This window comes from Peromyscus leucopus, chromosome 14 (genome assembly GCF_004664715.2).
Source record: "Peromyscus leucopus breed LL Stock chromosome 14, UCI_PerLeu_2.1, whole genome shotgun sequence".
NCBI lineage: Eukaryota > Metazoa > Chordata > Mammalia > Rodentia > Cricetidae > Peromyscus > Peromyscus leucopus.
Window position 1 is genome coordinate 84456200 of NC_051075.1, and position 22094 is coordinate 84478293.

General features: G+C 42.7%; 1 protein-coding gene across 2 annotated transcripts in view; it reads left to right on the forward strand.

Annotated features, from left to right (window-relative positions):
- Positions 1-22094, forward strand: part of Rapgef5 (Rap guanine nucleotide exchange factor 5) — a 235315-nt gene that overhangs the window by 159560 nt on the left and 53661 nt on the right. For both annotated transcript variants that reach the window (XM_028880927.2, XM_037210915.1), the window contains exons 10-11: positions 3164-3288; positions 3764-3852. In XM_028880927.2, the coding sequence (XP_028736760.1) occupies positions 3164-3288; positions 3764-3852 (214 nt within the window). The remainder of the gene's footprint in view (positions 1-3163; positions 3289-3763; positions 3853-22094) is intronic.

A 22094-nucleotide genomic window follows, 5' to 3' on the forward strand; every position in this document is an offset into this window, starting at 1 on the left:
CGAGGATGGCAGGCCCCTCCTTGGACCTCCTGACACTGCTCTCCTACTTCTCCTTCTGGTTCCTCCGGGCTCTGTTTCTCATCATCTCTGAGTACTTTCCTTGAGACTGTTCCTATCCCTCATCATCTCTTACTCTATTTTTCTCATTAAATCCCATTTCATAGTTTGCCCACTTTTTCGGTTTTCCCTTAACATTATCAATTGCCAAAATTAGGATTCTTAGCAAATTTGTCTCTATTCCTGGCCTTTGTACAGAAAATGGTGTTTTCTTTCCAACTGCCTGGTAAACATCTACAGTACTCTGTCCTGTCAATACTAAAACACCACCTCTTTGATCTGAACATCATTCCTCTGCAGACCCTTGTCCCCTTTAACAGCATGCTCAGCCTCTCAGTCCACTTAGTTATCTCCGACTGCCAAACTGTCTCCTGCACTTAGCAACACCTTAGGGTAGTGGTTCTCAACCTGTGGGTCGAGACCCTTCAAAAGGGTTGACTAAGACCATCAGAAGACACGGAGATTTACGTTACAATTCATAACAGTAGCAAAACTGCAGTTATGAAGTAGCAATGAAAGTAATTTTATGGTTGGGGGCCACCACAACATGAGGAACTTTTTTAAAAGGTCTCAGCATGAGGAAGGTTGAGAAAGAACACTGCTCTAGGGTGTGCACCCAGCTGTACTTGGGTTTTCATGGTGCCAGTTAACTGAGAGTACAGCAAAGCTTGGCTTGTTCATCTTTGCTGGCCATTTAGTGTCCAACAGGGTGTCCTACCCACAGGAGGACCTCATTATTTGTTACATAAATGACTGTCAATTAGAAGCTTCAGTGCTTCTATTTTGTGGACAATCTGTCATTGAACATATTTTCCATCATTAGTCCTGGTACTGAAATAAAATTTTCATACCCACAACCTCAGTGGTTCTATTTCTCCCTCTTTTTGAGGAAGACTAAATAGAGAAAGGTGCCCACATTAGGAAGCATTAATTTAACTCTCCTTCATGGATGGTTATAATACAAAGAATTCTTGTGTTTTCACAGCAGGTTTCCGTGATTTACATCTTCCCTTACTCATTGATTTTTCTGCTTTTTCTCTTCTTTATTTTTAACAGGTTTCAAAATGGAACCTATTACAATGGCATAAGATGCTATTGATAGTACATCAATCTGATTCAGCCATTCTCCTGCCCAGTAAAGTATGACTGCTGTGTGCACAGCCATGTAATACATATCACTTACACAGACATTAGAGAAACCCTGCCCATCCATATGTATGTGTGCAGCCTGCAAAAGTTAATAATGCCATATATCATGTGCACATAGGATGTAAACGTACTTCAGAATGACAGCGGCTCATATAAAATGAATATTGGCTTACGATTAGAGGAAGCCAGGGAAAGATTTTTGTCTTTTCACATCTGTTCTTTCAAATAATAGAATTATTTGCCTTATTCAGTGTATCTCATCCCAGCCTTCTTCTGTTCCCCTCCCTCTTTGGGGTCCATATATGCCCCTCTCTCCAGCCACGTTAGTTCACTTCAGCCGCACGGATAACAAAAGAACGGCTTTGGAGAAATGAGAGATAGCAATTACACATTGGTATTCATGTTACAGGAGTCACACTGGCCTCCTGGGGGAGTTGAACAATGAATATCCAGCATTAATTGCCACAGACACCATGTGTCTGACCTTGCTGAAACATAATACATCAGTTCTACATTGCAAAATTATTTGCCAGTAAGAGATTTAAAAAGAATGATCATGCAATTATATTGCTGCTTAGAATGACCAATATTGTTTGTTTTTAAGAAAGTCCAGGAAGACTTACATTCTCTTAGAAATTGGGCATCGAGGTCACCGTCGTATGACTAATTTGCTTAGCAGTTATGGTGGTATCAGGGCCTTTCTAGTCTAGTAAGAAGAGAATAAAATGCACTGGTATCTGTGCTGGGTCTATGGGAGCAATCGTAAGGCGTTTGGAGATGGCACTTTTGTCCATGCGGGAGGGCAGGATGTCTCTGTACCTAATTATAGGTAGGGTCTTCTCGGTAGCAGTGTACTAGCACAAGTTCCCTTTGCAAGAGTTGACATCATCTTTAGGAGGAAACCTACCTGCTCTCAACTTTTCTTGCTTTTTTTTTTCAAGTCATCAGCAACACAGAAGTTGGATTTTCTTATATGCCTCTTATAGTTCTTTTTTTTTTTTCCCTGCCAGTCTTCCTATGGCTGGGCACTGCACACTGGGACTGTCACAGCAAATGCCCTGGAAGTTTATGTCCATGGCTCAGACTTGGGCCCATTACTGCTGGATCAGCAGGGAGCACCCCCTGACTGAGCCAGAGCAGGCCCTGGCTCTGCACTGTGGAAGCTGTGTGTGCAGAAATGAATGATGGTTAAGCTTCTCGCCTTTTTAAAAAGGGACAGGTATGAAGACAGTCAGTGCAGGGGCTGTGGCATCGGGGTTTTAGTCTAGACGAGTTCTAACTAGACGCCCATCTTTGCTTGCACTCCGGTAAAACAAGTGCCTGTGTGTGTGTGTGTGTGTGTGTGTGTGTGTGTGTGTGTGTCCGTCCGTCCAGGAGAGCTGGCAGGGTTTGACCTGAGTGATTCAATGGCAGCCATTTGCCCACTTTTTAAAGCAAGTCTTTACCCACTATCTTAGTGTTTAATAGTAGTTATGCTGTGATTTTTTTATTTTAATAATGTTTAAGCAACCTTAGCCAGGTAGAAGACAGTAGTATAAATGTAGTTAGTATGCTGTACATTTTGAAACTTTAAACTTTAAACTTCCTATTTTCTAAATCAAATTGTTCCTGAAGGTAGTTTTAAAAATAAACTTTTCAAATCCTAATTCCCTACACACATTCTCTCTCTCTCTCTCTCTCTCTCTCTCTCTCTCTCTCTCTCCCTCTCCCTCCCTCCCTCTCCCCCCCCTCACACACACGCTCATGCACACTCACACTTTACTTTAGCATCTTTATGTCTCTAAGGCTTTTTGTGTTTCCAGAGACCTTGAGCCTAGACTCTGTACTGTTAGGCGCCTGACCACATCCCTAATTCATTCCAGCTCTTTAAAGAAATGAGGTGACGCTAGTTGGCTTCTTTTTAATTTTTCTCTTCCCCTTTCCTTCTCCCATCCATCACTCTGATCTACAATTAAAGCAAGATGATGAAGTGACCACGGTTCAGGTGAAAGAGCAAGGCCAGAGTGTGCTGGTGCTGAAGAAAGTGGCCGGCTGTGGCCCAGCCCCCACCTCGGGGAGTGCGGACAGCGACGCTGCTGTGAGGTGAGGGTCCCACTGCCCAGGCACGCTCTGAGTCTCCTTCCCTTCGCTCTTTCCTTTCCCGCTCCCTCTCACTCGCTCGCTCGCTCCGCTGCTGCCTGCCCTACCCTCCCTCTCTCCCTCCCTCCCTCCCTCCCTCTTTTCTCCCCGCCTCTCCAGCGTTCTAGCTGACTGCAGAGCTCTTAGCAGCCAGATGGACTCAGTTCCCAGGGAAAGGACAAGAATGGCAAGATCTTTTAGCCTTTAGGGGATGCCTTTGTTAGGCACCGTTCACGATGGGCAGCTCCCGCCTGCGGGTCTTTGACCCCCATCTAGAGAGGAAAGATTCCGAGGCGCTCTCTGGGCGTCAGCTGCCCTTGCCTACCTTCGATGTGCCTTATTTCAAATACATCGACGAAGAAGATGAGGACGATGAATGGAGCAGCCGCTCACAGTCTTCCACTGAGGATGACTCAGTGGACTCTCTGCTCTCTGATAGGTACGTGGTGGTGTCCGGGACCCCGGAGAAGATCTTGGAGCACCTTTTGAATGACTTGCACCTGGCGGACGTCCAGCACAAAGAAACAGGTAAGCTGGGGTGGGGTGGGGGGACCGGGGAATGTGGGGGGGGGGGTCTCCTGCCCCCCAAAGCAGCAGCAGCTGGTACCCTGTCAGTATCCCCAGGGGTGAGGCTCCCACTGTTTGGGAAATCAGGATGGGCTGGAAAAGCATATGCTTTGTGTGGCTTTCCCTAAGCTTGTGCTGTTTGTTTCAATCCAGTAAATGGACACATGTAGTGCTTGAGCAGCTGCCTGGGAAGTAGCTGTGGAGAGAAAATGAGGTGAAGGCAAATGTGTGTGCTTGGTAATTTTTGCCAAATCTCACGTAAAGCCACTTGGCAAGAAGCCAGTATTCAATAGCTCCTGTGCTATGAAAAGCGGCATAAGGGGAGGGGGCTACCAACAGGCTTTCACCTGGTCTGTAGGAAATGCTGTGGGGTGGTGAGAGCAGCTTCCCTGCCCAAATGTAAACAATTTCTGCAACCCGTCTGTCCTCGCAACAGCAACTTCTGCCCGGCTCCAAGTGGTTACAAACTGCTTGCCCAGAGTAAGGGTTGGAGTGTCCCATGTGGCACAGCTTCCCTGACCAGAGATAAACCCTTATTGCTCAAACATCTTGTCATTTTATTCAGCTGAAACCAAAAGACAAAGCTTTTAGCTTTGTGCACCTTTGGAAACACTGTTACTCTCTGTATAGATGTTACACTGGTAATTTCTTTTCTCACAGAAGGAAGGGTGGTTGCTTCTCTTAACCAGCCTGTTTCAGCCTAGAGCAGTTAACCCAGGGAACAGGTTTCTGGCAGTTGCCTGAAGTTTGCAACTTGATCTGATGACTGCCATACACGGTTTTTTGCTGCTACAAAGGCACCTGGGACCCCCACAGTGTGCAGTTTATTGATTGCATCCAGAAAAGGCAGCTGTAGGTTGTACTAGTGCAGAGTAACTGCTTGGGTTTTACACCCAGAAGAGACTGAAATGCCAGCCCGGGAGCAAGTTCCCTAGTGTCCCAGTAGTTCAGTCTGCCTATGAGCCGTGCTTTATAAAGAGAAGCAATGATGTGAATAGGTTTAAAAAAAATAACTGTATGACCCGCCATGTATCTTATAATATCATTGTTTAATTTAAAAGTCAAGTATTTATTTTGCATACAACTGGGAAAGAGTAAGTTATTGCTTATACACACAAAATAGACTATTTTCAGTAAAACAAATGTATCCTCATGGCACTCACTGGGTTATTTTGTATGTCTGAAAATTCACACTTTTTGCCTTTGAGCAACATTCCAATGCTCTGCCTACAGATGTCATCACGAAATGAGTTCCCCATGTGTTGACTGCCATAGGTTGTTGGGAAGAGAATACAGGAAAGTTGTCACAGAAAGGGCAGGGTGGAGCCATGGAGAGGTGGAATGATTTCTCTACTTCTTAACATTGTAAGCACAGAAATTATTTAATAATAATTTGGTTCCCTTACACACACTTCTTTATAACTTCACCTAGTCTGTGTGTTCCTTTCTTTTAATCTCTTGTGCTTCTCGAGATCAAACCCAGGGCTTCCAGAAAGCTAGGAAGTGCTCCATTGCTGAGTTACACCTGCAACCTGGTCCAGGAACTCACTAACAGGCTCACCATTTGATTCTGGAAATGACCTGTCACCTCCATGTCTCTAAGGCCATGAGTCGCCTCCTGCTTGTAATGGAATATGCATGTTATCTAGTGACATTTATTTCTGCTTTCTTCTCAGTTATACTGACCATAGGGTCACATGTGCCTCTCCAGGCAAACACAAAAACAAAGAGGATCAGGATACACTGGATAGACCCTCCAGCCCTCATGTAGGTGGTTCAGGAAGGGGCTTGTCTGGGTCAGCCTCACCTGATTTCTTACTATTTATTCAGTTTTGGGGGAGGACACATGGACACATGTGCTTCTTCAGAGTTTTGTAAAGACATTTGAAAAAAATATAAAGTAATAACTTTTCCTCTCATCAAAGGAGAATTTCATGAAAATGAAAAAGCCAACTTTGAAGACAGTGATTGATGTGTGTATATGAGAGGATCTTATGGGGAAATGGCATGGCTCTTTGAAACTTCAAGGAGAGAGCTACCATGTGGTTTTTTGTTGATAAGTCTTAAAGATATAAATATAAAATACATGTATTCAAATTGAAGAAAAGTGGTTATGGTTTGTTCTAGTTTGGATACTACATGAATTGGACTTTTAAAGTAATAGTGGTCCCTCGTCGCTGGCAGAGGTGAGTGACACCTAGGTCATGTTGGCAAAGCCTCCTATTAGAGACTCATGTATGAAGGCCTAATGGAGGTGCAGAAGCCATATGGAAGACAGATGGAGAGAACGAGAAGGGGCTGCAATAAAAGTATACAGCAGCATTTTTACGTTCTTGAGAGTCTCTCTTAGTGAGATGGAGCCATATGGGGCCCATGTTGCCATATGGTAGCCCCTACACATGGCCCTGGTGGCACTGAGGAGGAAAGAAAGAAATGGAAGTCTCTGGAAGCCTGGTTGAGCTGTTCTGACATTCCTTTATTCCTGTACCCACCAGAGCCTGGAAGAACAACCAAACGAGATAGTTCACATCTTTCTCACAGAACATACTTACTTGTGGAAATGTGTGTACAAGCCCTGACAGAGTAGGCTCCAGTGATCACATGGGACAGATTGGCTTGATTACCGACTGGTGTTAACATTGAAATGGAAGAAGTTGACAGCATTGAATAGACTAGAAAAGTGAATGCCAAGGCTCTGAGAGAAGGCTTTTATTTCTGTTGTTACTTGAATCAAGAATAGAACAGAAACACTTCAACAATTCATGCAGCATTCTATCACCAAATCAAGCTGAGTTTTAAAATCATAATTTTAGAGATGCTTAGAGGCAACCAACTTAATGATTTTTCTAAATAATTTGATCCTCATATAATCACCAGAGTGATTTCATGATTTGGCATATATTTGCTGTCTGGTGACACCAGGCATAGGAGTCACCCAATGATGTGGTTGGAATGAATGAATGAGTGAGTGAGTGAATTAATGAATGGATTTAGTTTTTATACTTTTATCAAAGAAGAATGGAGAATGCTGGTAGGGAACAGGCAAACCTTTAAGCATCCTTTGCAGGCAGCTTTGAAATCTTCGTTAATCTATGATAAACACCCTTCTATTTAGGAATTAGTAATAGCACCCAAATAGCAAGCAGCAGTGAAATCCACTGGAAAATAATCTCTAACATTTTTTTCTTTTCACCTACTTCTTTATTCTTTTAGACAGAAAAAAAATGCTGAGGGTTAGCCATTGGATATTTGTTTGTGATTGTGGGATGTGATTGAAGCTGTTTTCAAAGAGTTTCTTTTCTTTCGCCGTTCAGGTTCTGACTTGAAACATTCAGAAATGTTAGAGAAAAATCCAGCAGTTTCTGCAGCTCTGCCTTTCATCTGCCCAGAAATAGGACAGACATCACTGGGCATTCCCAGCCTGGGAATAAAAAGGAAGGAAAGACAGGAAGCGATGAGTGGAGGGGAGGGGGGAGGACAGGTGTGAGCCCTGCTGCCCTGCTGCCCTGCTGTGCACGAGGGGGGGGGGAGGACCTGCTTCGATTAACCCTTTTCCTCCTGCAGACAATGAAGTAATTTTGGCCTGCAGGTGCTTCTGCAGAAACTAATGATTTCTATTTCAAGCAAAGGAAAAAAAAAAACTGTCTGATGGGTTACTTCCTATTTCCTTGTATTCATTGCCTAATTCCTTATCCATCCTTCTGAACAAACTGTGTTTATGATAACAGGTTCTTGGAAAAAGCAAGCAAGCCAAGCAGGCTAATAGGAAAGGGAAAGTCTACCTTGCTTCTCATTAAACCTGACCTGGTTTCTTTAAGTTAAAGATACTTTTTCCCCCTTTCGTTTTTTGAGGCTGTCATTCTGTGTGTTCTGTTAATACACCTCTGTATAGACTCTGCAGCCTGCCTTGGTCATCATACATGCCTCCATGCTGATGGCTGTAAGCCTGTGGGTGAGGAAACCAGTCCTTTCCTGTTCTTCAGAGGCTACACCTGCTCTGTAGTGTGTGTGTGTGTGTGTGTGTGTGTGTGTGTGTGTGTGTGTGTGTGTGTGTTGGGGGAGTGTGGCAGGGCTGGGGAGTGGGGGAGGTGGGAGGAGGGTGTAGCAGGGGCAAGTAGAGTCTTAGTATTCTTGGTGCTGAGGCTAGGGCAGTGGTTCTCAACCTGTGGGTCACAGCCCTCTGGGGTTGAATGACCCTTTCACAAGGGTCACCTAAGACTATTGAAAAACATGGATATTTACATTGTGCTTCATAACAGTAGCAAAATGAGTTACGAAGTAGCAGTGAAAATATTTTTATGGTTGGGGTCATCATAACATGAGGAACTGTATTAAGGGGTCACAGCATGAGGAAGGTTGGGAATGGTGGCCCAGGGGCTTTGCTGAGCTCTGATAGAACCCTGATTAAGTGAGGGCAGGCCCTTGTTTTCTGTTAAATTTTTATCTCCTTCCCTGCCAGCACCAAGTTCATCGTAACCTTGAAAAGGGGTTTTTAGAGGAATATGAAGAATGCTGGAAAGACAGAACAAAATTTTGTTAAACTTCTTCCTTGCTGATCTTGCCTTCCCCATCTGGGTCACCAGGCCAATAGTGACCTAGCATAGACCCTGTTACAGCTAAGCTTTTCAAGGGTAGATAGAGAAGTTTTCAGATACTGTAAGTATTGCTGTGATTTTATATAACTGATCTGTACATAAACTTATTTTAATAGTTTTTTTCTTTGTAGTTTTTTTTAGCTCATCAGTTTTTGTGCTAAGACTGAACCCGGACATCGTACATACTAGGCAAGCACGCCACTGCTAAGCCACCTCCACAAATCCCTTGTCTTTTATTTTCAATGTCACGTGACAAGTTGACCAGTGTAGTTTATCTGAGGCTGTGCTTGAGTCCCAGTGAAGTCCCATGCTTACACAAACAGTACTCAGACATTGTGATCAGTGGCTGGAGTTGGGGATTTCATCTTACCTGGGCCTTGACAGGTCCCCAGGGTGTGGTGATATGTGGCTAGGTTCACAAGCCACTAAAGTAGGACACTGACTGTGTCTGTCCCACTGCCATTATTTTGAGAACCTTCTAAAGATCTGTTCTGTGTCTTAAACACTTGCCTGTAAGAGTGAAGGCCGTCGCTCTCCCCTCTCTCCGGGGCTCGATGTCTAGCCTCATGGCCTGCCGCCAGCCTCTGCAGTCTCACATGGGCCAGGGTAACAGTTTGAACTGCACTGCTGGACCTTCCCCTACAGTGGTTTTGAGAAAAGGTCACACTCAGAATTGGACACACGGCTACTCAGTTCTCACGCTTGGGATGATGAGGAAGTAATGAGGGAGTGAGCAAAGCCCATTTGGATTTTCACAAAGGTCCTTACACAACAAACCCCTCTGCGTGGTCCTTGGGTTTCATAGCTAGGACTGCTTGCTTCTGCGGGAAATTGTGTTTTAAGGCAGGTGAATACCCATCAGTATTGTAGAAAATGTGCTAAAATGAGCTATTAAAGCCTTGAGTCCCAGGTCTGGACTCCATTAGTAAATCAGCTGGAGACATGGAGCAGGCCATAAACGAGATGAGCTCCAAAGCGTCATGTACCACAAGCTCCTTCCCTGAAAGGGAACTGCCCATCCTTTCCAACATAGACCAAAACAACATAGAATCCTGGATCTGAGTGAAGCCTGAGGATGCACGTAGGCGACCTCCAGAATTGTCTGGAATTAGAAGTGAGGTCACCTCATGCTACTGATACTGTTGCTATGTTTCTAGAACCTTGTGGAACAGAATGTTGATGAGTATGACGCTTAAAATCCAAGGCTCAATGGTTCATATGTGGTGGGGAATTTGTATGTTTGTGTACAGCCATCACTGGGAAATTTAAAGTTCCTTTGAGAAATTATACTATAACAACATGTCTAGTGGATAGTTCTGATTTATCAGCTACTAGCAAAATCCATTTGCAGAGTTTTATTACCAAGCCATTTTAGGATATTCAGAAATAGTCTACTGCAGGAGAGGAACTACAGCCCCCCACACACACACACAATGAAATATACTACATTGTATCTTTATACTTGTTACGCTTCTGCATACTCTCAAGTTTTAACTTTACACGTGACTTCCATGTTTTAAGAGATGCACTCTTCATGACTCACCCTCTACACCCATGTGATTTAGTGCCTTTGAAACTTTAATTCTTCTGTCCTCTGTATAAATATCTCTGACTTACTGCTATGTAGGCATTGTTTTATTAGCAAATGCTGTGGACACAACTGAAGAAAACCAGGCTTATCTTCTAGTGTGGTGACACAAAGAATAAACAAAATGAGGAAAAGCACCGCCTATGAGGTGGTGGCTGGTGGGTAATTGGCATTGTTGCCCAATGGTAGCTCCAATGACCGTGATCCACGTCTTCCAAAGCAAGTACATTGGAAGTGCTTTAATAGATTCAAAGATCTTAAAAATTAACATGAAAGTTTGGAACCCGAAAAAGTAGACTTAATTGAAATAGCAAGGAAATCTGCTGTGTGTATGTTTAGGCTAGATGTTACTGTTACGTTGCTGCTCTGAAAGCTGAAGAATCTGCCTCCCTGGAAATGTTTCATAAGGCTGTCACCTTTAACCCTCTGAAACTGGGAAAGTAACTTTCGCCAAGACAGAGAACAAGGATGCCACTCAAGGCCTCTTGCAGCACTACGGAGCTGTCATTTTTAAACATTGGGCTCTCTGCTTATGTGCACACTAATAAAAATAAAGTCAAGGAGAAGCCAAATTCATTAGCACATGCCCCAGGTGCCTCGGGATGATGAAGAGCACCAGTAATCAGTCACAGCTTATTTCCCCACAAAGGGCAAAGACGTGGCCCAACTATGCACAGTGACAGCAACCATGTCCCCAGTGGCATCAGAGAAGCCGGAGCAATTGGGCTTCCATGAGGATGTGGCTTCCGTTCTGCTCCAGGCTGCTGCACTGCCATTTTCTGTTTGGTTTGTTTGGGCGAGGCTATTTTCGATGTTGTGTTTAGTTTTTGCAATTCCTTTAGCTTCTCTCCTAACTGCTAATACACAGAGAGAATGTATTTGTCAACCATAATTGAAGCACTGGGAGACTTTATAAATTCACATTAACTAAGTGATATGATCATTAGAACTGAGTAGAAATAATTCTTCTCTGTTGTCGTATATATACATATAATATACGTATATATACATATAATATATATAAAAAAAAAACAGGGGCCTTAGAGTACATGAAGCCCGAAGTCCCTGCAGACCTGAAATCCAGGGTTCAAAGGTTACTCAGAATGACAATTCATTTATCCAAACCTTGCCTCATTAGATGGGTCCTTGTGCAGAATCATCATCCTCATTTAATGGACTTCGACATTGAGGTAGAAGTTAATTAAGTGTGCCAGCGACTGAGTGTACGTTCCAGTCTAGGAATGAGCCCAGGTGTGTACTCCTAGCCTTTTTCCAAAGACTGTTTTTGTTAGAAACTGGAATCATGGGTGAGCAGCAGAACTGAAGTAAACATATAGTTCAACTCAACCTTATTTATACTCACTTGAGACAAACCTCCTCTCCAGCACACATGACCTGCTTCCTGTCTTCCAGGTATGAGAAGGATGGCCCCATGGGCAGCTAACTGAAAATGTTTAAGAGAGAAAGAGGGAGAAGGGAAAGAGGAGGGGAGGGAGAGATGGACAGACAGACCAACCCAGACCTGAACTGTCAGATGAGAAGTGGAGGAGGACCATTTGTCTGGATGTCATCTGGTATGTCCATCGTCTGGGTTGATCACACCACCTTTGACTGTGCGGTGACCTATGGTAGCAAGGGAACTGTTGCTCTTCCATTTCCCGTAGGTTGAGGGTTCTTTCATTGTCCGTTGGTAACGAAGCAAGATGAAACGTGGTGAGACTGACTAATCACAAGATCTCTAACACACACCGGCTGGCTGTGGAAATGTGGGCGTTTCCATGACAGTGCAACACGTGGGTGAAGTTGTTTAACGGACACGGGTGTAGTGGAGCAGAACACCTGATATGGAAACGGTGCCTATTTAGATGGGCTTGGATCACTGGGATGGTTTTGTCTTATCTTTGAGACAGGCCCTCACATAGCCCAGGCTAGCCTCATAGCCAAGGATAACTTTGAGCTTCTGGTTCTCCTGGCTGTGCCTCTTGAGTGCCGGGAAGATAGGCATGTGCACCATGATGGTTTTATGTGGTACTGGGAGCTTTGTGCATGCTCGGGCTGCACTCTGCCAGCTGAGCTATGTCCCTAGCCACAAGATGCTTCTTTCTTGAAAACATTCTCATGTTTAGTCCATATTTGAGCTATAGTTTATTTCTGAATTATATTTTTAATATTATGAATAGCATCATCAAAGTTAATACAAACTGTTACAGTTTTTCAGTCAGTAAAGTTTTCAATGGAAGGTAGCTTATGCAGTGATTAGCCAGTAATAGCAGTCAACTACATAGAGAGAACATTTCATTAAGCTTTTAAGTTTATGATTTTCTTTCAGTTTCTATCCTTGTTTATTCTATGTATGTCCACTATTGTAATGTGTTTGTGTTTGTATACAGGTTAATAAAGTAGAAGCTAAAACATTCATTAATTTAAAGTGACTATGCAGACAACTTCTATTTGTTTTCTATCAGAGGTTTTCTGGGAAAATGATCTCCACAGAATAGTTTCTTAGTTTTATGATAACTGTGGTTTTTGGTCTGTCTAGAGCAGTGGTTCTCAACCTGTGGGTCACAACCCTTTTGAGGATCGACTGACACTTTCACAGGGAGTTGCCTAAGACCATGGGAAAACACAGATATTTACATTACGATTCATAGCAGTAGCAAATTTACAGTTATGAAGGAATGAAAATAATTTTATGGTTGGGATCATCACAGCGTGAGGAACCGTGTTAAAGGGTCACAGCATGGGGAAGGTTGAGAACCACTGTTCTAAATGAAAACTCTGTTTTCACATCTTACAGTTTTTAAACGTTCTTTTCTCAGAAAGTCCTGGATATTATATTGGCCTGTTTAATGCTGTCTTTTACTAGAAACACATGGGAGTTGGCCTGAGTCTTGCTGTTTCCATATTCATTTTTATGTGTGATATTTGTCATGCCTTGTGGAGATACTGAAATTCATGAGCCTAGACATTGTCCATAGTGAGCTTGATGTCCCTCCTGTATTCGCTGTAACAGCAGCACTGCAGTTATTTGAAGATTTGAAGAAGATAGCTCACTGGCAGTGTGCTTGTCCAAGCATAGATGAGGCCCCAGTTCCTCAAAAACAAAATCGCCTCAATATGTGTTTAAGATAATGTCAAAGGTTGGAAAAATATCTGTCTGTTTATGTTTCTTTCCCTGAATCATAGATGTATGCTGTCTTTCCATGGGAGTGATGGATTTAGAGTAAGATGATCAGATTATTTGTCTGAATCTCAAAATGCTTGTGACATCTTCCAAGTAAAATTTACCATCTTACCAGAAAAATGGAAACAGAAAAGTCTCTCCATCTCTGTCTCTATCTTTCTGTCTCTCTGTCTCTGTGTCTCTGTCTCTTTCTGTCTCTGTATCTCTCTGTCTCTGTCTCTTGTCTTTGTCTCTCTGTCTCTGTCTCTCTGTATCTCTCTATCTCTATCTTTCTGTCTCTGTCTCTCTGTCTCTGTGTGTCTCTGTGTCCATGTCTCTGTCTATGTCTGTCTCTCTGGGTGGGAGGAGGTGCTTAGTCTTGTCAGTGTGAAGGATTGCTGGCTGATGGCACTTCTTTGATTATAATTACTGCATGTTAATCTCTCACAGCATGTTTCAATCAAATTATTGCTTCATTTAAAAGGACACAATGTCACGGAATTGCTGTAGCTGACAAGTACGTATCTAAAAGGAATTGTCTTTGTATGGGAGAATTTTTGCCCTTTTTCTTCCCATAACTCATCTTTTCCTCATTTCTCTTCAGTCCAGCTCACTTTGCCCTTCCCTCCCACTTCCCATTGTCCTGCCGTTCCGTCCTCAGGCTTGCTCGCCTGTAGTCTGAAGCCCGTCTTTGATTCTGTTTGTAGCATTTCAGTTCCTACCGGGCTGCCAATCCTTCCCCAAATCTTAGGAATAAATACGAAATTAGTCATGACTGTCAAATAAGGATGGACAGTGTGAAAAACAAAGCCAAAAATCTTTAGAATGTCTTGTCATCTCTAAATAGTGGCAGAAACCCTATTTTCAGGGAAGTTCCTTTTTCTACTCCAGGCCTGGCAGTCTTGCCTGTACTCAGCCTGTAAGGACAGTTGGCAAACCCCGACTTTTAAAGGAGTGGCACTCAGTGTGAATGTAAATGTACAAGTTAAAGTAGTGTGTCCAGGCGGGTGTTTGTGCCTGAACACCCAGTCTGAGAGGGAACATAGCTCAGCTCAATGACTGTGTGAGCCTCTGCTCTCCTCGCCATGTCCTGCGGGCACATGGGCCAAGGTAGTTTCCTCCTGCATTTCTTCTGGTCTTTCTTGATATTACATACTGTGCTGTTGTATAGCAAGCTTCTAGATCTTAAATCTAGTGTCCAATCATGGTTTTACTAGTGGAAAATATAAGCACGGAAAGTGGCTCAGCAGCAGAACATGTGGGAAGAATGCCCAGGGCCCGTCTCTAGCACAAGAACAAACAAAAACCTGATCATTTCATCCTAAATTTGGATCTTTTCCTCATAATGGTGCATATAAACTATGAATTCTCAGGCCTTGTTTTAGATTGACCTGAACTTGGTAGCTTTGCATGCCAGTTTCCATGAAACTGATAATTCCTGGAATCATTTCAGAACACATGGATTCTGTTAGTGTTGATTGGCATGGCATGTACACCTCAGAATTATGACAGGGTACGCATATGTTTAAGAGCCTCTTAGGAGGTGGGGGTGGGTATCTGTTCTCACGAAACAAGAAGACACATGGGGGAAGTTGCTTCTCGAAATCCATGGTACTGAGGTCAGTCAGGATAAATTCAGAATACTAACAGCTGCTGACATGTTGTCTTACTTAACTGAGAATCCTAAGAACTAGATCATATGTATGATCTTGTCCTTGGGCCTCTGAGAATTTCTGGTATAAATGTATTATTTGTGATTAGACATGGGTGCATGCTGTAACAAAATCCTAATGATGATTTAAACGTGACATGAATTTCTTTCTCTTTCCTGTGTGAACAAATGTGTTGCATTGCTGCTCAGGCCACTCGGCAGTCTGTGCTAAGGTTCCTTCCAGGTGGCTGTCCCAGTGCACCTCATAGACTTTCATTTCACTTGCATTTCATTTCATACTAGCAAGCCTGGCTCTGCAGCCCCCTGGAGGAGGCCTGAGCACCCCTGTATATCAACATGTATACCACAGCCTTGGTCGTCTTCTCATTGGCCAGAACTTAGTCTCATGGCCACATCCCTAAGCTGGGAATAACCCTGCTTTATTTTGTTTTTCATATCTGGAAAACAAGGTGCCCAGGGGAAAAAGTTATTATTAAAGAAGAATAAAATAGCTTGTAATTTTTTTTTTAAGATTTATTTTTTTTATTGGGTACACAGTGTTCTGTCTGCATGTATGTCTGAGCCACCATGTGGGTGCTGGGAATTGAACTCGGGACCTCTGGAAGAAGAACCAGTGCTCTTAACCTCTGAGCCAGCTCTCCAGCCCATAGCTTGTAATTTTATAAATGGAAGTTTGCATATAAATCTCCTCTCCCCCTCTCTGTCTGTCTCCCTCCTTCCCTCACTCCCTGTCTCTCTCCTTCCTTTCTTCCCACCCAGGGGCATATTCCTTGAAACAGAATCACCCTAGCCTTGTACTTGGCAATCTTTCTACCTCAGCATCTCAAGTGCTAGAATCCCGGGATTCTGGGACTATCAGGGTGTGTCACCACACCCAGTTGTTAAGAGACTTGAAGCCACAGTTACACTCCTTTTCTTCTTCTCCTCCTCCTCCTCCTCCTCCTTCTTCTTCGAGACACAAACATACTATGAGTTAAAGCATTTGAAAAACCTACAAGTATTATAGAGTAGATTGGCCCTTCTAGTCACCTCAACAGTGAACATTGGCTCACAAATACATCCTCTTAGTCTGCATGCTTACTTAGCTGCTGAGTACCTTCTTCATGACTGATATTTGAGAATTATACATCTTTCACTTCAAAAATATTTTAACTATTTTTCATAAGTGAAATTAGATGATAGATAGATAAATAGACGATAGATAGATAGATAGATAGATAGATAGATAGATAGATAGATAGATGATAGAAATATTCCATTGTCTATGGCTTGAAAGTTAACAGTGGCACAAATAAAATTTATGAGGGTTGCTTATAATACACAATTTCATTATCTTGTGACATTTTAGGAAAGACATTGAGGTCTGTCCCCATGTAATGTCCTGCATGATAGGGGTGATAGGAACAACTTTTTCAGTATTTGGCTTTAGTTGATGGTTCTTAACAGAAGAAATTCTGAGACCTTTGGATCTCCAGAGTGGTAAGACTGATTTTTGTATACTAGCAAGATGACTGGTAGCCAAATCCCAAGGTAACTTCAGGATGGAGGCTGGTCACTAGAAGACTAAGACCTCACAAGGCCAATAGGATTTTCATCCCACTACCTTCAAACATGAAGAGAGAGATTATATTAATTACCAATGTCCCATAATTTATCCAATTGTGCCTATATAGTGAGACCTCCCTAGAGCCCTGGTTCACAGGATTTGGGGAGCTTCCCGGTTGTCTAACACATCCATGTGCTGAGGAGGTGGGGGCCACTTGCACAGGCGCAGCGCTTTGAGACCTGGTCCTATTTAGTCCTTCATTCAAAAGACTGTCCGTCCCTGTCTGTTGTGCCAGCCTCTGTAATGAACCAGGAGATATATCCCTGAGTTGAGCCTGTAGAACAAATGATGAAATATGAAGAGGTATTTTGGGGGTGGTGGGGAGGGAATCCCAGTTTATAGCTAGTTAGCAGAAGTACAGGCAACAAGCTGGGACTTGTGACTGGTGTCTGAAAGAAGAGCGCATTTGTGTGATTGAACTCCTAACCTATACTGATTCTGAGCAGTTATTGTCAGGGTTGAACTACAGAGCTCCTAGCTGTTGTACCAAGAGGAGAAAAGATTATTTTATTCTTTAGAGTTTATTCTATGCATTATTGTGTATGTGTTTGATGGGCATGCATGCCATGGTGTGAGTGTGGAGGCGACGCTCAAGTGAGAGCCAGAGGACAACATCATGGAGCCATTTTTTTTTCCCCTTCCACCTTTACATGGATTTCAGGGATTAAACCTGTTTTCAGGTTTCTATATCAAACATTTTTACCCACTGACCCATCTCACTGGCGTTTTTTTTTATTCTGTTATATTTTCTATTTATGTCGTTGGTGATATTTGTAATGTATCACCACCAAGAGCCATGTGATTTCAATATTAAGAGAAAGAGCTACAGATGTTGGTAGATTTAAATGGTTCATTCATTTTAGAGCAAAACAAAGCAGGACAGGGAGTGTGGCTCAGTGGTGTTTTGTGTCCTGAGCATATGTTACAACTTGAGTTCTGTCCTCAGCCAAACAACAGAACACAACCATTTCAGATGCAGATGCTTTATTGTACTTTAAGTATAAGAAGCTAAAAAAGAGAACACTTGTCCTTTAAGATATCTTGTTCAGTGACAGTTGATATGCATTGACATTCTGTTTCCCCAGGTGTTCAGATGGTAGTTCCAGCCATAGCTGAGATGAACAAATGCCGTGGCTTTAACATGGAGTTCAGTTCTTCTGACATAGAGGAGAGTGAGCAAAACATAATTGTGATTCATGCTTTTCAGTATCTGCAATGCTTGTGGAGAAGTCTATCTGGAAGGAAAGGTTGATAGTATGATTTGGACTGTGAATGTTTTGTTGATTTGGTTGGGGTTTTGTTGTTGTTTGTTTGTTTATTCATTTTTTCCCCTAGACAAGTCTTCACTATATAGCCCAAAGGGACTTTGAACTCATGAACTTCCTGCCTCATTTTCCTTAGTGCTAGGATTACAACATGTACTATCATACCAAGACACATGATTTGGCTTTTGAAAAAAGTTTCTGCCTTAACACTTTGAGCTTTGAATGTAAATACAATTCATATGCTTTGATAGCAGTTATGAATTTGTGTCTGAGTCCTTCCATGCGATTGTCAGTTCTACCTTTCTGTGTGTGCACTAGCTTTCTGTCACATGGCCAGGAACAGGTGTGGCCTCAAGTAAACTTGGGTTTTCTGGGCCTAACACACATACAGAATGCTGGCAGTGGCCAGGACTTGGGATGTGGAGGCTTATTCACTCACAGTGCTGAGTATCTATCATTCTGGGGCTTAAAGGCTACTTCTGTGGGTCCTTTAATTAGCTCTCCAATCAACTTCCAAAGTCCAGTGAACAGCTTTGCCTTTAACTCAACAGAGAGTATGGTACTCAGTCTTGAGTAATAGGAATTCAGTAAATGGTTCCCTACCAAACATTTTGTGACCCTAAACCACAAATCTGCCTTTTACCTATATGTGAAGCAAAGCAGTGTGCCTTATGGCACTCCAGTGACTGCTGTGGAAATAGGGTATCAGTGCCTGGTGTTGGGCACTGAGGGATATCACCATCTTAACAATATTTTAACACGGGCGACACATTCAATCTCCTTGGAACTTTTCAGTTTGTATAAGATCTTGTGCTGTAATATATGAAAGATTGGGAGTCGTCAATTAGTAACTCTGTAGAATCTTTTTATCTTTCCTATATCTAGCTATCTTGCTAAAACTGCCAAAAGTAACACTTGTCTCTGCATTACTAAACTCTAAGGAAAATAACCTCTCTGGTGGTCCTAACTTGCCAGGTACAGAAATAAGTAAATAATAAATACCGTTTCTTTTTCTAAAATTCAATGCTAATGCTTCACAATGACCAGGAAAAGGATTAAAATTCAGAATGGTAGTAGAGTTCAAACTTTGTTAAGAAGCCGTTCATGAAAATTCTTCTTGGTGTGTTAGAGGTACAGACATCACACCGGGACCTGAATTGATTCAAGTATTAGAGTGATTATTAATTGCTTGAAATTGCCATGTCTCAGGCTTCTAATTTAAAATATTATGTTTAAATTAAATTTTTCTTTGTTTCCTGAAGCTGTAGCGTGTTTACTTGACAGACACTTAGGAACACAGCTTGCATCTTTGTGTGATGTTAATCATATGAGCCAGCAGTAGTTCAGTGAGGTCAATGATATTAGACCTAGTGACTCTCAGAACCAGGATGCTAATTTTTATCGGTAGTTGCTGACAAATTGGTATGAAAGGTGTTGTACCCATGACAGTTTCCACAACCTGATCTGTGCTGCTAAGTGAAATGTTGCTGCATTGATCATGAAGATATTTTTCCTCCTGGCTCATTCGTGAGAGCCACTGCTGTCCCTAATCAATGAGCCCTACAACGGGATCACGAGTCTGTGGGGAGCAGCAGCATGGTACAAACTGCAGCAGCGGACGTTGAGAATAGCCTTCCTCCTCTCCATCTGCTGGAGTACATCCCTCTGCATAGCAAGGAGCATCTCTCCAGGACCCCAGCCGAGCCCCACCCACACAACCCACCCAGGGGCCTTGAGTGCTCTGCGGATGCACCTCCCAACATCTAACTCAGAAACTGCTTTTCCACCCTCTCTCTTCTTGGTTCTTAGTTTAACTGCTTCCCATCTCTGTTTCTCTCTTCTTCTCTTGCCTTTTCCTACCATGGCCCACACGTGAAAGCCCACTCGGCTCAACCCTAGACCACAGCTTGTTTTCCCATGGGCGTGTGGGATAATTCATACCGGCCTCAGACTTCTTTGCATATGGCTCCTATTACCATAACCCATGCTCTAGTCTTTGATAACCTTTGCCTAATAGCTTTAGTTAGATTACCCTAGGAAATCCAAATACCACCTTTGTAGAGGGAAACTCAGCTCCCTCCCCTCACTTTTCCCTCCCCACCATGACAGTCCTGATGTGGCCGGATCAATCCTTCAGAAACTTCTTGTCACTTTTTGCCTCAAAAGTCTCCATTTATTCCCTTTTCCCTGTGGAAGGAGCCCTTGGATCCCTAGCCAACTCTCAGAGGCCTACTAGGAATCAGCTCCGACCTACTTTTTCTAGGCTTACTTTGAATTAGACCATACTGTCTTTCTGTTACTATTCACTACTATGCTGTAGATGCAGTCTTACAAACCCACATGTCCCCAAAGTGCTATATATAACCCAGGCTGACCTCAACAATCACATCACGTTTTCAAGTCCTGGAATTATAGGCACGCACCACCACAAGGGGCCCCTGTGCATTTGTGACATTGTCTGAGCCTCCCAGACAGGTTGGACAGCACACACATAAGCCAGATTGTAATTGTGCCCGGATACTGAAAACAGTTAACTGGGCTGGAGCAGCAGCCACACGGAGGACTCTTCCCCCACTCATCACCAGGTGCCCCATGCACACCCTTCATTGTGTGCCAGTCTGGAGGGGCAGGGGGAGGGGTCCCTGTGTGCTTTGCTCTGCAGTGCTCCTTCTAGAAACACTCCTAAAGGCCGTGTGTGGGTCTGACCGTAGCTAAGAACAAAAGAGCAGTTATATTCAAGTCATCCCTTCCCAGACGAAGAAAGATGGGATTTCCTAACAGTCTTACAACTTGAAAATATACCTGGTTATTTGAAAACCATACCCAAGCCTTGTCTGTAGTAGGTCTCTGTCTTTTATAGGGGTGTGGCTTTTAAGGGTTGCTATATAAACATTATTAAATAAATGAACATTTGTGAGTGTGTGTGTGTGTGTGTGTGTGTGTGTGTGTGTGTGTGTGTGTAACACATACCTAAAATCAAAATTTGGGGGAAAGTATAAAACTGCAGGAATTGAATAGATTTTAAAGCTGTTGAACAACTGGATGTGAAGTCATCAGTATCCTTTTCAGAAATGTAATATACTAGAAAAGCGCCCCACTTGCAATGGCATAGCACTATGGTTCAAACTCAGAACATGGTTTTGTTTTGTTTTGTTTTTTAACTTATGCTTAATCAAATTATAACATGTATTTTGGCAGTACCTCTAAAAAAAAAAGAAAAAAGAAAAAAGAACAGTAACATGTCAGGACGAGAAACAGGGTCTTTCCAATCCAAAGCTTTTCTTGGCTCCTGGAAGTCAAGGGTAAAGTAAGATATATTTCAGGATGCTTTATATCCCACTGCCCCTGAAGCAGAAACACAGGAGGAACCTAAGTGCTAACAGTACCTGGGAAGGTGAGTCAGTCAGAACACAGGGTGGGGGTGGGGGCATTTCCTGTCGAGAGCCCCTTGTTCGCTGGCGTGGCAACCCACTCCGCAGAGAAGTGCTCCGTTCGTTGTGGCTGTGCATTCTGCTTCTCAGTCCTGAAGACAACTGAGGTGGATTCTATAATTGTTCCTCAGTAACCCTGTGCTCCTGGTATTAGTCTTCGGGGTGGTTTGGGTTTTGATTTCTTTTATATTTTTTTCAAGCAAAAAGAAAGCTTGCCCCTTTGGGTCATGTTTCGATCGATTTTGTTAACTCAATTTACATAACAATCCCACTAAAAGCGTCTTACCAAACCCCTTACTGTTCCACCCTGATGCAGCTATGAGAGACTCAAAAGAGATTTCTGTTGCCAAAGTAAACTGGTTGCAGTTAACATGAAAATGAAAAACTATTCTCATTGATACATAAAAGAAAATGTATTCATATAAAATCAAATCAAAGTAGGTAATGGATTTATATGCCTTAATATTTATTTATTTATTTATTTATTTATTTATTTATTTATTTATTTATTTATTATGTATACAATGTTCTGCCTGCACGTATGCCTGCATGCCAGAAGAGGGCATCAGATCTCATTACGGATGGCTATGAGCCACCATGTGGGTGCTGGGAATTGAACTCTGGACCTCTGGAAGAGCAACCAGTGCCCTTAACCTCTGTGCCATCTCTCCAGCCCAAAATTTTGTTTTTTAATTGAACATTTTTCCATACTATATATTTTGATGATATTCTCTTCTCCAGTTTTTCCCAGGTCCTCTGTACCTCACTACCCACCCAACTTTATGTTTTTTCTCTCTTTCAGAACGCACACACACACACAGATACACACACACACACACACACACACACACACACACACTACACAAAAATAAATAAATAAATA